The sequence below is a fragment of the Spea bombifrons genome, chromosome 5 (assembly GCF_027358695.1).
Source record: "Spea bombifrons isolate aSpeBom1 chromosome 5, aSpeBom1.2.pri, whole genome shotgun sequence".
In the NCBI taxonomy this organism is placed as follows: domain Eukaryota; kingdom Metazoa; phylum Chordata; class Amphibia; order Anura; family Pelobatidae; genus Spea; species Spea bombifrons.
Window position 1 is genome coordinate 50,007,889 of NC_071091.1, and position 16,457 is coordinate 50,024,345.

General features: G+C 38.7%; 1 protein-coding gene across 1 annotated transcript; it reads right to left on the reverse strand.

Moving 5' to 3' along the window:
- Positions 1-3,104: 3,104 nt before the first annotated feature.
- ROPN1L (rhophilin associated tail protein 1 like) lies at positions 3,105-15,925 on the reverse strand. The gene is made up of 6 exons (XM_053468048.1): positions 15,801-15,925; positions 14,595-14,739; positions 13,468-13,591; positions 12,427-12,588; positions 10,183-10,358; positions 3,105-3,416 (listed from the first exon to the last, which is right to left on the reverse strand). Exons 2-6 carry the CDS (start codon positions 14,723-14,725, stop codon positions 3,350-3,352), a joined length of 660 nt encoding a protein of 219 aa, XP_053324023.1. The 5' UTR covers positions 14,726-14,739; positions 15,801-15,925; the 3' UTR covers positions 3,105-3,349.
- Between the last annotated feature and the right edge of the window lie 532 nt (positions 15,926-16,457).

Here is a 16,457-nt window from a genome sequence, read left to right on the forward strand (position 1 = left end):
TTGTAAATAGCTTACATGGGCAATTATATTGGCTTGATATATCCAATGTATATTGGGGTAATTTAATCCACCTTGTTTGATTTTCTTAGAGGGAATCGATTTAGCTATTCTTGGTCTCTTCCCTCTCCAAATATATGTATCAAATAATGATTGGATCATATCTAACCACGGTCTTGGTATTTTGTATGGTAACATTTTGAAGAGATATGCCCATTTTGGCAATATATAATAGTTAATCGTATTAACTCTACCCCACCATGATATGTCAAGATATCTCCACTCTCTTAAGAATTTATTTGATTGTTTATATAAAGGCATAAAATTTATCTCTACTTGATTTTCCGGTTTTGCAGCTATCCGTATACCCAGATACCCGTCAGTGCGTGCCTCAGTATATAATAACAGTTATGCTGTACCACCGTCAATGTTTGCCTCAATATATAATGATAACAGTTATGCTCTACCCTGTCAATGTCTGCCTCAGTATATAATGATAACAGTTATGCTGTACCCCTGTCAATGTTTGCCTAACAATAGAACCTATGCATTTTTGTGGGGGGGTGCCACATACAGGATCCGCCCCAGGTGCCAAATACTCTAGGCACGCCCCTGGCTGGGGGTAATACACATGGCAGTGGGGGCATCACATTAACCAATACAAAAGAGGTGAGGGGATGGATACACAAGGGAGGGGGTTGGCTGGGACTTCACATAAATCAATACACAAGGTTTGGGGGCATAAATGCACAAAGGGGGGCAAAACACAAGGTTGTGGGAGGGACACATTAAACAATAGTAAAGGGGGCCTGTCTGGGGCATCAATAACACAAGGGGCAAAAATACAAAAGGGGTAGTTAATGACAAAGCAGTGTAGAAAATATATTTTTTATGCTTCAGTGTGCCAGACCCTGTCTTGATGTGTGTGTGTTTGGTGTCCGTGTGGCAGAGCCTGTCCTGATGTGTGTGTGTGTTTGGTGTCTGTGTGGCAGAGCCTGTCCTGGTATGTGTGTTTGGGGGTCGGTGTGGCAGAACCTGTCCTGGTGTGTGTGTTTGGGTGTCTGTGTGGCAGAGCCTGTCCTGGTGTGTGCGTTTGGGTGTCAATGTGGCAGAGCCTGTCCTGATGTGTGTGTATTTGGTGTCTGTGTGGCAGAGCCTGTCCTGGTGTGTGTGTGTATTTGGGGGTCGGTGTGGCAGAACCTGTCCTGGTGTGTGTGTGTTTGGGGGTCAGTGTGGCAGAACCTGTCCTGGTGTGTGTGTGTGTGTGTGTTTGGGGGTCGGTGTGGCAGAGCCTGTCTTGGGGTGTGTGTTTGGGTGTTGGTGTGGCAGAGCCTGTCCTGTTGTGTTTGTTTGGTCATCTGTTTCCTGGCACTTTACTTACTGTAGGAATAAGTAGAACCATTTATTTTTTACTTATCCAGAGATAAAATGAGCTCCTGAATTTGTAGTCACTTAAGAGGACAAAACTTTCTAGGCCCAGAAATCAGTTAGAGGAAAAGTAAAGGTTTTGTGTTATTTACTCTATTTCAATCTGCATATTTTATTGAAAAGGATTAGTGGCACTAAACTGTGGCATCAGGTGTATCATCAAATTTTTTAGTATATGGATGTGCTCCCAATCCCATCACATAAAATTCTATCTCATACATGTGCCAAGCTCTAATGTCATCTTTATCCAGTACACATAGATGCCGAGGAGTTAAGATTCTGTCCATTCCCAGGTACTTATTTGGGCTTTTAACACTTTTGGTTCCTGGGATTTTAATAATAATGTGGTATTCTGTTATCGTAAAGGAACAATTTAATATAGTTTCAAAAAGCATGATTTATAGCTATTTGTATGGTAATTAGTGTAGCTCATGTGAATGTCGGCAAGAAATCTGACGACACCAGTTCAATGAGTTGAGTAAGCAAGAGCTTCTTTATTCAAGTGCGCACAGGGAAGAGTCCAGTTCGCAGACTTCTCTCCCCCTCCTTAATTTTCTAACAATATATAGGTAAAGAAGCGCAAACAGTTATTAGCATATTGTCTAGCCATCTGTTGGTATATTTACTTTGATTTGCTGACACACACGGTTTAAAGAGGTCAAGAAAAATAGCCCCCCCCAGACATGTGAAATCTTTACTTACAGAAGGTCAAGAAAGGGACAACTTGTCCTTTGTCGTGGCGGACTCTGATTCTTTTGCAACTAGGCACTTAGAGCAAAGAAAACACACAAAAACATACCATACGTACACATTCTTCCAAGACACAAACAAGACATAAGTAAACTAAGAAATGAGGTAGACAGGTGATTGTAGTGTTATCTTATCTGCTATCAGCAGAATAAGCAATGGGGTAAAGATCATTGTACTGACATCCAGAATCAGCAAAATTCTTCAACTTCCACACTCAGATAGTGTGGCATGTGGGCACAAGAGCTCTACCACATGATACAATACATGGGGCTGGTGGCCAAATATTTCCATGGCTACTTTTCATTCCCAGTCCGGCCTTGCCGCCTGCACCTTCTTTAACGCAGGGCAAAAGGGACAGCTGCCCCTTGAGGAGTCGAGGAGTTAAGATTCCGTCTGTCCTGCCTATTTTATTTATTTCCATAAAAAGGCCCACCAAAATCCTTAGCACCAGGCCCATGATGCTCTTAATCTGGCCCTGCAGATGTGGTATCAGGCTAATGAACTGAGGGAATTTAAACATACCACTTATTCATCTAATCGACACAATCTTTTCTAAAAATATTCCAAAAAAAAAGCTTATGTCACTCTTATGTTTTATGTACACAACTGTGTAGCTTCTTTCTAGTTGGGTACTTAAATTTTAGTTATTTTGTAATAAAGGCTTTGCAGTGATGTATAAATATTTTCTTTATATTTATGCACCATTTTTAGGTCTACATTGTATAAAAATGTATCATAAATAGTCATCTTGACTAAAAATCACATACAGATTTGGATTAGTTCACTAAAGATCAAGTGCATTTATACATGGTTGCGGCCAGTTGCGGTTAAGCAAGGACAAGCTTGCACACCTGCCAAATCAGGCACCATGGACATACAAAGCAGTACATGATGTGTCCATATAAAGTAAGCACAACAACAAAACAAAACGTGATTCAAACTTTTATTACATTAGCTAGGTCTAATATACTATACATAAATATTTAAAACAAACAACTTGACAGCATTAAACATGCCAGTTGTGGAGTTTAAAATTATTTTGTACACAAAAAACATAAAAAATGCAATAGAACAAATATTTGATCGTGAGTTGCTGCTTTGTTCTAATTTTGTACAAAAAATCTGTATTCAGCTTTTTTTTCAATGTTCAACAATAACTGCTTGAAAATGTAATTCAAGAAAGTGGAGGACACATCCCACTCAAGAAGTTTCTTGGTTGGATCATTTGATTTTGCTTATTCCTGAAAAGAGAAATTAAACAATCAAAATCTAATCAAAACTAAAGCAAATTTCAGCTTATTGGGATTTCAGAAAAACAAAAAGTCATATAATAGCTAAGTATTTAAGATTTAAGGGAAATACAGAGTACCCCTCTACAGACTGTTCATAGGTTCACGGGTTCAATAAATTAACCCATTTTTGAGTGCTGGGTGTACAATAAAATAATTTTTGTCAAGTCTAAATTACACCAAAGACCAATTTTAAAGGCAACTCTATATGTGTGATATACTCACCACCAGTCAGATCAAGTTTTGGCTTGGAGAACACTGCAGGCTAACCCTTGATTGCGCAGAAAGTTCTCCCATTGATTTAAATAGGAGTGTTTTCTGCCCATTAATTGTCTGCTTCAAGCAGCCAATCAGTGGCAAGAATCATTGGTATATGGGAGAGGATGGCAGCTGCAGCAGCAGCAGGGCGGCAGGTCCTACCTTAGGTAAGAGTTAGCACTGTTATGTTAATGTTCTGAACCAATATTCTCTTAACAACACTAAGCATTTTACAAATTAAACAGCATATTATCACAAAGCTTGTTATCGAACAGTCTTACACTCAAAAACTTGTATCAGGAGCTCTAACTGGATAAAACGCATGTATTAATAAAGATTAACATCTCTTTCTGGTTTAATATTGTATGTCCAATGCAAACGTAATAATTGGTTATTGATAAATTCATTAAAATAAATAACCTTTCATCACATACTGTAGAGTTTATGCAATCTTTGTTTAATGCATGGCTGTTCATAATATGCTACTGTGCAGACAGGATTGTGAATATGTATGACCTCTCTACTGTGTGCAGTTTGTGCTGGGTATCCATAAACATGTCAAAACCAGCTATTTTGATTGGTTGTTTCCCATTGTGCTGGCCATGACTGAATTTTCTACAATGCAATTTAGGAATATTTCTAATAATCCATTCAAAGGTTGGCATGCAGTATGCATAAACATTAAACGGGAATACAGGAAAAATAAGATTACACAAAATGCATTTATCTCTAGCAGATGCTCCCAGATTGAAAATTAAAATAAGTTACTCTTTATATAAAAGAAAATAGAAACAAGATTGCCTTATGCTATACTTGGTTGTCAAAACCAGTTAGCTTCACTTATGTGCCTTGTGAACCATACAACTTCTTACTGGACTTCCTTCTTGGTATGCTTTCACTTGTTTTACTCTCCAGCAACAACACTTACTTTACTTATTTTCATAAACTTACAGTGAAGGTAAAAATATTTGATCCCCTGCTGATTTTGTACTTTTGCCCACTAACAAAGACATGATCAGTCTATAATTCTAATGGTAGGTTTATTTGAACAGTGAGAGACAAAATAACAACAACAAAAAATCCAGAATAACGCATTTCAAATAAGTTATAAATTGATTTGCATTTTACTCAGTGAAGTAAGCATTTGATCCCCTATTAATCAGCAAGATGTCTGGCTCCCAGGTGTCTTTTATACAGGTAACGAGCTGATATTAAGAGCACTCTCTTACAGGGAGTGCTCCTAATCGCAGCTTCTTACCTGTAAAAAAAACAAAAAAAAAAAACACACACCTGTCCACAGAAGCAATCAATCAGATTCCAAACGCTCCACCATGGCCAAGACCAAAGAGCTGTCCAAGGATGTCAGGGATAAGATTGTAGACCTACACAAGGCTGGAATGGGCTACAAGACCATCGCCAAGCAGCTTGGTGAGAAGGTGACAATGGTTGGTGCAATTATTTACACATGGAAGAAACACAAAATAACTGTGAAGCTCCCTCGATCTGCGGTTCCATGCAAGATCTCACCTTGTGGAGTTTCAATGATCATGAGAACAGAATCCCAGAACTACACGGGAGGATCTTGTCAATGATCTCAAGGCAGCTGGGACCATAGTCACCAAGAAAACAATTGGTAACACACTACACCGTGAAGGACTGAAATCCTGCAGTGCCCGCAAGGTCCCCCTGCACATGTACCGGCCTGTCTGAAGTTTGCCAATGAACATCTGAATTATTCAGAGGAGAACTGGGTGAAAGTGTTGTGGTCAGATGAGACCAGAATTGAGCTATTTGGCATTAACTCAACTAGCCATGTTTGGAGGAGGAGGAATGCTACCTATGACCCCAAACATGAAGGTGGAAACATTATGCTTTGGGGGGGTCCTGCTAAGAGGACAGAACAACTTTATCGCATCAAAAGGGACAATGGATGGGGCCATGTACCGTCAAATCTTGGGTGAGAACCTCCTTTCCTCAGCCAGGGCACCTTGGATGGGTAATTCAGCATGACAATGACCCAAAATCCTGGCCAAGGCAACACAGGAGTGGCTCAAGAAGAAGCACATTAAGGTCCTGGAATGGCCTAGCCAGTCTCCAGACCTTCATTCCATAGAAAATCTGTGGAGGGAGCTGATGGTTCCAGTTGTCAAATGTCAGCCTCGAAACCTTAATGAGAGGATCTGCAAAGAGGAGTGTGAAAAAATCCCTCCTGAGATGTGTGCAAACCTTGTGGTCAACTACAAAAAAACATCTGACCTCTGTGATTGCCAACAAGGGTTTTGCCACCAAGTATTAAGTCATGTTTTGCAAAGGGGTCAAATATTTCTTATTATAAGTAATAAGAAATATTTACTTATTTCACTGTGAAATGCAATAGGCGGTCCATGACATGATACTGACATGATACTAAAGGGGGGGCTGGGTGGCATAAGGTAGTAGGGGCAACAATACACACAAGAGGCAGGCTGGGGCATCATATAAATCAAGACTAGGGGGCATAAGTAAACATAGTGCTGGATGTGTTGAAAATATATTTTTTATTGTTTTAGCTTAGCCTGTCCCGATGTGGGTGGCATAGCCTGTCCTGTCGTGTGTGTTTGGGTGTTATTGTGGCAGAGCCTGTCCTAGTGTGTGTGTCTTGGTGTCAGTGTGGCAGAGCTGGTCCTGGTGTGTGTGTCGGGGTGGCAAAGCCTGTCCCGGTGTGTTTGTCTGGGTGTCACTGTGGCACAGCCTGTCCTGGTGTGTGTGTTTGGGTGTCGGTGTGGCAGAGCCTGTCCTGGTGTGTGTGTTTGGGTGCCGGTGTGGCAGAGCCTGTCCTGGTGTGTGTCTTTGGGTTTCGTTATGGCACAGCCTGTCCTGGTGTGTGTGTGCTTGGGTGTCAGTGTGACAAAGCCTGTCCTGGTGTGTGTGTTTGGGTGTCGGTGTGGCAGAGCCTGTCCTGGTGTGTGTGTTTGGGTGTCAGTGTGACAAAGTCTGTCCTGGTGTGTGTGTGTGTGTGTGTTTGGGTGTCGGTGTGGCAGAGCCTGTCCTGGTGTGTGTGTGTGTCATTGGGTGTTGGTATGGCAGATCCTGTCCTGGTGTGTGTGTTTGGGTGTCGGTGTGGCAGAGCCTGTCCTGGTGTGTGTGTGTGTGTGTGTGTGTGTGTGTTTGGGTGTCGGTGTGGCAGAGCCTGTCCTGGTGTGTGTGTGTTTGGTCATCTGTTTCCTGGCTCTTTACTTACTGTAGGAATAATTGTAACTATTTAATTTTTACTTATCCAGAGATAAAACACCCTCCTGAATTTGTAGTCTCGTCAGAGGACAAAACTTTCTTGGCCCAGAAATCAGTGAGAGGTAAAGTAAAAGTTTTGTGTTACTTACTCTATTTCAATTTCCATACTTTATTCAAAAGGATTAGTGGCACGAAATTCTGGCTTCAGGCGTCCCATGTTTTTTTTTACGTGTACAGATGACCTCCCAATCCCATCACATAAGATTATATCCTATATTATCTGCCTAGCACTGATGACTTCTTTATCCAGTACACAAGGATGCTGAGGTGTCTAATTTATTTATTTCCATAAAAAGGGGCACCCAAATTCTCAGCACCACGCACACGATGCTCTTAATCTGGCCCTGTGGAGAAGGCTTCTCATGGAGGTTTTTTTGTTTTTTTACAAAGTACTTTAATATGCATTTTTTGCATATCCAGGGATCCTGCCTAGGATGCTTGGATGTCCCATTAAGTGGACATGTCGCTTTCCCAAATCCTACATTTACAGCTCAGCATAATTTCATAAACTAACATAAAAGTTTTTACAGATTAAAAATGTCCACAAGAGTAACCATTTTTACATGTACCTTTTAAGTTATTACCCACTTTACAAACACTGCTTGTGGTGAGCTGAATTTCAGACTTAAATCCTGCCTGAAAAGCAACTGTACTGTTTGGTCTACTAAATAAAGCAATTTATTTACCAGCCTTAGTTTTTTTTTATGAAAACATTGCAGCAGAATATTAAAATATAAACCCATTTATTTGAACTTGCTATTCATGTGACTAGCAATACACTCAAACATATTATTAACATAAAATATGTGCACACAAACACTATTAAAGGCAGCCCAGTATTACATTAAATACAGGGCCGTTGGGTGCAATTATTTTAAAGAAAAGGCCAATTATCTAACTGATGTTCAATTTTATTTATTCCAGTTTTAATCATTTAAGTGAATTTTGTAACAACTAAATAATGTTTTAAAGCAAGCATAATTGCTTGTTGTCAGCATATACATCAAGCAAGCAATATCCAGCTAACAAAATCATTACCATTATTATTGAGGTTAGAGGTATATTGATTGTAAGACTGTGGAAAAATAACATTGCTGAGGCGCAGTTAAAACGCGAATGACCAAATGTAATCTCTCAGGGCCACAGACACACCAGGAAATCAGTATAACACTTGCCATTCTGTTCAGCTATACGCATTGTTGATTATACTTTAATGAGAAAAATAATAAAGTAATGGCAAGGTTGCATCCTTTGAGAAACGAGTTTGACATCCCCCGTTTTGGGTTTATTAAGTGAGTTGCAGTTTAAATAAATGAGGAAAGAAAATGATTTTTTTTTTGTCACATGTACTGTTGATGAAATACTAATTGCACTCTCTGACATGTGACCCAAATAAACCTCAGAATGTATATAATTGTATTCTATCAAATTTAATCAACATTGAAAGCTTTTTGACATTCTAAAGGAATACCCTGACAATGAGTGTTTCCAGCTATAATTACTTTTTCCACATATGGCTTCTCCATTTTGGCTTTATTTTTGTTGAATAAACAACAAATACTGTACACTGTATAATATGTCATGTGTTGTTGTTCATCTCAGGTTCAATTTACCTAAAATGTACCGTATGTATATGTGTATATATGAGAGAGGGAGAGAAAAGATTTACTACTGAACCATGAGTTCTGTTGCAAAGTGTCATATTTGTGTCAACTATCTTTCAATAAAATACTAAAGCTGTAAAGTTGAGGCACCTATTTTGCTTTACCACTTTTTTATATTTGTTTTTAACTAAATGCAATTTTAGAAAGCAGCATTGCATTAATGTTGAATGCCCAAACCCTTACCAGAAATAATTCTATAAACAAAGTAACATTTTGTTTAATGTACAATTATACCCTCACTGCTTCCCTTGATTAACTGATCATCAGAAAGTGTGACCACCTCTATAAAAGCAGACGTTTTAGCAGTTTGCTGGTCTGGAGCATTCAGGTGTGTGTTAACACAATGCCAAAGAGGGAAGACATCAGCAATGATCTTGGAGAAGCAAATTGCTGCTGCCCATCTCTCTGGGAAGGGTTATAAGGCCATTTCCAAACAATTTAAATTTCATCAGTCTACAGTGAGAGAGATTATTCAAAAGCGGAAAACATTCAAGTTGCCAATCTTCCCAGGAGTGGACTTTCCAAATTCACCCTAAGGTCAGACTGTGCAATGCTTAGAGAAATTGCAAAGAAACAAAGAGTTACATCTAAGGCTCTACAGGCCTCAGTTAGCATGTTAAATGTTAAAGTTCACGAAGGGTTGCCAGTAGAAAGCCTCCGCTTTCTAAAAAGAACATGGAAGCACAGCTTAAGTTTGCAAAGTTGCATCTGAACAAACCACAAGATAAGACCAAAGTGGAGATGTTAGACCATAATACACAGCGCCATGTTTGGTGAAAACCAAACACAGCATATCAGTACAAACACCTCATACTGTCAAGCACGGTGGTGGAGGGGTGAGGATTTGGGCTTGTTTTGCAGCCACAGGACCTGGAAACTTTGAAGTCATTGAGTCAACCATGAACTCCTCTGTATACTAAAGTACAAACAGCTAAAGTTTGGCAAAAATTGGGTCATGCAATAAGAAAATTATCCTAAGCATAACAGCAAATCTACAACAGAATGGCTGAAAAGAAAATAATCAAGGAGTTGCAATGGCCCAGTCATAGTACAAACCTCAATCAAATTGAAATGCTGTGGCGGGACCTTAAGAGAGTTTTGCATAAACAAATGCCCATAAACCTTAAGGAACTGAAGCACCATTGTAAAGAAGAGTGGGCCAAAATCCCTCCACAACGAGAGACTCAAAGTAATTCAAAAACTATTACCTAAAGTTCAAAGAAAATTAAAATAATTACAATAGCATCGTACTGTTATTCATATTTAACCAGAAACAATGACAGATGAAGTCATATAAACCTTGTAAGTTAGGGTGGCTGGTCTTATGGTATATACACATGGTGGGATTATATGTATAAAAATATATATATATATATATATATATATATATATATATATATATATATACACACACACACACACACACACACATACTTTAATTCCTTACCTTTACACAGACCTTTCAAAATGGTTAGGTGTACATATGTACTCTGTGTTTAGATATATCAAAAATGTGTTGTACTTACGCATCTGCCTGCAAAGCAAAGAGTGCATCTTCCACTTTTGTATGTGAAATATCTCCATCTATTCTGGCCAAATACTTGTATAGGAAAGTGAATGTTTGAAAAGGAATGCGAGCAGCACCACCTTCTGGATCCTCTGTCAGTATTTCACAGGCATGCTTCAGAGCAGATGATATGCTCTATATGTGAATGCAAAATGATAATTATGACACTGCATTTTCCAGAAAGTATATCATAAATGTAGTATGCATAAATTATGGTACAATTCAACAGTGGGATTTTTTTTGCTAAAATGTGTATTTAATTCCTCAAAATATAGTATTTTTGAGGGCCGTCCTTAACACCAGGCAAAAGGGGCAGCTGCCTCGGGCCCGTTGTTCCCGGGGGGGCCATAGCAGCAGCCCTTTGAGCCTGCAACAACCACGGGCTGCAGCAGTCACAACTGCACGTGCGCACAGCTTACCTCTGAGTTGCATGCATACTGTGCAAGCAACCTCTCTTGTAGCGCCAAGGTACCCTGACCGTGACCCTGCTGTGTTTCTGCTTCCCCTGGGGTAAAAGAGAAGTTGTTTGCTCAGTGTGCTTGCAACACAGAGGTAAGCTACCAGCCCATGCATAAGTCTGCGAACGTCACAGAGAAACTTGCAGTTGAGGTAAGGGGTGCGGGAGGGTGTGTGAGAGTATGTGTAAGTGGGTGGCAAAGATGGCATAGACAAACTGGAGACAAATATAGCAGAGACATGTTGTTTGGGGATAAAGATGGCAAGTCCTATTCATCCAATCTGGGTGCTAGGCAGGTCCTGTGGATGCAATCTGGGTGCTGGGACAAGTCCTATGTGCAATATGGGTGCTAGAGTTGGCCTTTGGGGTGTGTGGTCCGTGATCTATGCCTGCAGTTTAGGGTTTTCATGCATAATTTATTTGATCTATATCTTCAGTGCTGAGTTTGCTTGTGATTTTTCAGTTGCTCTTTACCTGCAATGCTATGTTTAATATGTTATTTATTTACCTATACCTGCAAATACAGGGTTTATATGTCTTACTCTGTTGATCTTTACCTGCAATGTTGTTTTTCCATGTGGTGTTTGATCTATATCTGAACAACATGAGGGAGGAAGAGAGGTGTAGTACAGTGAAGGAGGAGACAAAGGGACTCTGGGGAGGATGACAGAGGAGCGGGCACCACGGGGGTGGCCCGCATAGAGCACCTGAACACCTAAAGCCAGCACTGATCACAACTCGCACTCCGTTTAAGGACTCCTCATTAATTTGCTATGCGATCCTCATAATATTGCGCTCCTCCCCTGCATGTGTTTTTTTTTTTTGGTGTTGGAGCAGTGGGTGTGATTGCATTCCAAGGAGTGTGGGGCCCAAGCAAATGCTTGCCCAATCAATATTTTTTAGAACTTATAGCACATGACTTACTGTTTGCTTTAATAATTCATTTTGGCAAGCTAAAACAATGCAATGGAGTAAAATTTGCCATACATTGTGAAGGGGTTAAAAGGCGTATCCACATTATTGTTTTCATGTACAGAATCATAAGTATAAAATGAAGCATAAGAATGAAAATTCTATGAAGTTGTAAAGAAGATAATATTTTATGCATTACAACTGTGCCACAATCCACATCACATACGACAGAACTTTCCAAATTCATTTTTCTTTATCAAAAATGGCTTGTCTCCTGCTGACAAACTGCAAACTTCTATTGCAACAGCTAAATATAAGGATGACAGCTCTAACTGATACCAAGGGGCTCATGATATACCTCTGGAAATCTGCTTTATCATGAGCTGTCTGTAAAATTCCTTTTGACAACTTTGATCAGATAATTTAGTGACATTTCTGTTTTTGACCTTGATGAAACATTTGCCTTTATAATGAGTTCAGAGCTTCAGTGAGAGAATTGTTCAGGAGGGACACAGGATGAATCTTCGGAGACTACTACAATAATAGTAACAAAGCATTTTTGGAGTTAAATTATATTTTTCTCTTATTTGGAAATATTGAAGAAATGCTGTCATGCAGTAATATAGAACAAAATACATTCTTTAAAAAAAATTTATATATCACTGAATGCCATGTAGTTAAAACGTTATCTAGTAGGATACAATGGATTAGGATTACATGGGTTATAACTATAGGCAGACCCATGTTCCTAAATTCTGGTTAATCAGATATGGGCACATAATGCAGGTTAATACACAAATCATTTTGGTAAGCCTTATAAAATGGAACACCTACCCCTCCAAGTGTGCTACAGGCAAGAGCTAGAAATTTCATCCATTCTACTTCATTTCCAAAGTTATCCAGTGTCAGAATGCATTGCAGTTGCTCTTGAGGTAAGCAGAGATCTTTCCATTTTTCTTCAAGATCAGTTTCACTTACAATGGCCTTGGATGATAGCTACAATTAAATACATGATTATAACAATGGAAATTTTACATGCAGTAGTACACGGATTGCACTGAACACTCTGTAACATTGAGAAACATGCTTAATTAGGTGAATATACACTGTGCCTATACAAACAAATCCAGAGCCCTCATCAATTATCCCTTGTTTATGAACAACAAATGGTAAATAAACATTTTGTATTGCTGTCTAATACTTTATTTTAAAACATCGGAATTCAATTAATGTACTGTGTCACTTTATTTTGCAGCTACTCAAATGTACAATCCTACTCCATGTGGTGAGATGAGGCATAATGAAAATGGAGTCAACTGCATTGAGTATTGTGAGATTGGCAAATTCAACATTGTATACGGTAGGTGTTTAGGACCCAGTAAATACTTAAGAATAGGTAATGCAGTCCTAGAAGAAAGTTATTAAGGTGCTGTTTACCCACTAGCCTCACCTGCAGACAATAATTAGAGGCTGTGGCCTTTACAAAGAAACAGACGTCACAATAATTCTAAATTGAGAGGGTACATGCAACGCTGCTAAAGACTACAAAACGTAGTATAGGCTGGTATAATAATATTGTTTGATATTTAAATGTTGGGAAACAGGCTAGCTGCCTATTAGAACAATGTATGTGTTTAGTTAGCACATCAAGAGGGTGTTTTGTGTATGCATTTTATGTTAGTTAATAATCATATTTTAATAAAACAATTTTATTCTAGTATTCTATTATACAGAGAGAAATATTTAAATTCAAATTACACACACACACGCACATGTATATTGTATTTCCAGGTTATAATGAAAACTGCATATTTTTCATCATTTTCTGTCAGTGGAAGGAATTTCTTGCCATATATTAAATATCTTGTTAAATACCTGTTTGTGTAGAACCTTTAAAAGCCCTTGGGTTAGCCCAGTGTCTGTTTTTTGAGTTGCCACTGGTATTTCAAGCCTTTCTTTTACAGGTAAGGGCTCACCTTTTGATAAACAGGCGAAGTACCTGCAAAAAGACAAGATCTATACCTCAAAATAATACAAAATGCAATCCAATTTATGTGTCACACAATAGCCTTGACATTTTGAGGTTTTATTCTCTTCATTTCTGTTATTTTGTGTCTTATACCATTTTTTCAAAAACCCAAATCAGTCCAAGTGGTCTCACTTTAATTAGACAGGTATAAAAGCAAATTTGGTACATATAATACCTTTATTGGCTAACTGAAGTATAACAGATAGAAAGCTTTCAAAACCATCTAGGTCTCTTCTTCAGGCATATATCATGTAAGCCAATGAAGGTATCTTCTTCACATGGTAACTCTATACCTTAATTAGAAATTTTATAATGGTTAAACAGTGGCAAGAGAACACTGCAATTCTGCAGTCTACTGATCTTTTAGTTATGTGGAACCTGCTGTCTTTTCACTGAAGCTCCATTACAAGCAAAGGAGTTCAGCCATTTCATATCTCTCTAGATAGCAAGCTTGTGACCAAGTCCCTCTTATAAGTCCGTCTCAGTCTGTCTGCTCTAGTTTTGTCATACCCTTTGAATGTGCACACTGTAAGAAGCTCTGCATAGATAGTTGGAGCTATATAAAGAAAACTGAATATTAATAATTGGCGGGGTTGTTGTTCAACATTCGGCACAGATGTCTGATAAAGCCAGTTCATATGCATGAAGCGATTTCAAAATTGTGGATGCAATCAGACAGTAAGTAAGGTTCTTACTCTGTTGGTGAGGCCATATCTGCATTTTCTGCCCCATCAGCATATATACAAATTAAGAAAATATTTAAAATACTGGATTAGAATTTACAGATTCCCATTGTTAGGAATGTTTAATGAGCATTTACACACACTTTGTATGAATGTAATCTGTGGATAATCCCTGGATTACTATAATATTGCACAGGGCTCTTGGTAACTTTTATTGTTTTGTGTCTTCTATCTAAGACCGCTTGAGATGAGCACCATCCTGGCTGCTGTTACAGCTCTGTCTGACTTACGCAGCTGACCACTGGAGCACATCACAAGGCTGGGTCCTGATGGCAGCTTTTGTGAACTGTTTCAAGATATCTGGGAGCTCAGGTGGAATATTAATTTGCTGTGCACAAAACATGGTATCTGGAAGAGGCATGGCTTCAAGGCAGTCTGTAAAACAATACAGAAACTTAAAATAAAAACTGTACTCCAAATCAGATAATTAGTGCACAAAAAATTATTTTGAATATTGGTAATTTTGAAAAAGGAATTATTGAAAAATCGAAATATTACAACACAATACAGGTCGCCTCACTGCTAATCTTACATGTGACGTTTTTTTTTTACTCTAAAAAGGGTGTATTTTGGAAGATCACTAGGGGAGGCACAAGTCTTAAACAATGGTCTAGGCTAGGGGGCATGTTCCTCTAAATTTCCAGGAAATTTATTTCTATTAAGGGCTTATATTTTTCACTGCTTTAGTTTGAATGTTAGATTAGATTCCCCCCCCCCCCCTAAGGTAGCAAATACCAAATCATAGTGAAAAGTGTTTGGATGCCTCGGGTTTAATCCTCTCTTCCCAATTAAATCTCCCAGTTTCTACTTTACTTAATTCTACACCACGGGTTCCTTGTTTCCTTAAACTGTCTTTGATTGATTCTACGCAATTAAACATGGTTTTGTAGGGAGCATTACAACATACTAATTGCTGCTGCTGCCGTCTGCGGACACTCGTGTGCAGCAAATAGTCAAATTCACTTTGGATGCACATGCTTCATAGGAAAATTACCTGTGCCATGCTAAAAATAAGCATTTGTGCAGTTACCATTCACTGTGATGCCTGAGAACACACACACACACACACACGCACACACGCACACACATATATATATAATTTACTATGACCATGCACCTAATAATAATAATTAACTTATTGATATTATTATAAATATCTGTCTGCCTTGGATATCTCATAATGCAAATGGAACAGTTGCTATTCATTGTTTTTATTGATATAAAACATGACAATTCTACTACTAATACAACTTGCAAAACATCCTAATTTCATGAGTTTCATTATAGCATCAATGCAATTGCATCTTATACAAAACGAATAAATGACATCAGATAGTATAACAATTCTATCAAGTTCAACCGACAACTTTCTCTTTAATTCAGGGAAAATTACACTGCAGCCCAGCAATTTGTCCTTATTTCCCATGTGTGATCACCTTTACAGAAGTCAAACTAAACTGTCTTCTTCTCCGATCCGTAGGTTCCCGATTATGCACTGACTTCCCGTTCAGAGAGACGCATGCAGGCCGCAGGTGTTGTGCTACTAAGCGTCTCGTTTCCAAGGCAACGTTTCTATAGAAACCGAGCGTACGTCATTCGCACTACGTGGCTCTCTCGCCGCAGCCCCAATGGTTTTCACGGTGGGGAGGAGTAGCGGTGACGTAAAGCGTTGTTTGTGGCGGTTATATTTTAGTAGGGGCACAAACATTTTTGAGTAGTATTCAGCTACTGATATAAAGCTAAGTAATTTTGTTGTCTACCTAGCATTTTGTGCAGTCATGGTATTTGTTGGTGGGAAAAATTGTTTGGTTCTGCTTAAAAAGTGCTTAAAAAAACGCTAATTGTGAAGGAACAACACTATAATTTAATAGCCAAGTATTAAAATGTCCTCTAAAATTTGTGAACCTTCTATCATTTAACCCTTAAGAACCTGGCTATTTTTTTTTTATAATTTTTTTTAGCTATTTTTATTTTTTCTTTTAATTTTTTTCTTTTAATGCCTTCACTAGCAGTCCCAGTCAGGTGCTAACGACGGGCACCATGACTACCCTACCTTGATGGAGATCTGTGGACCTCCATCACCACCTACCCCG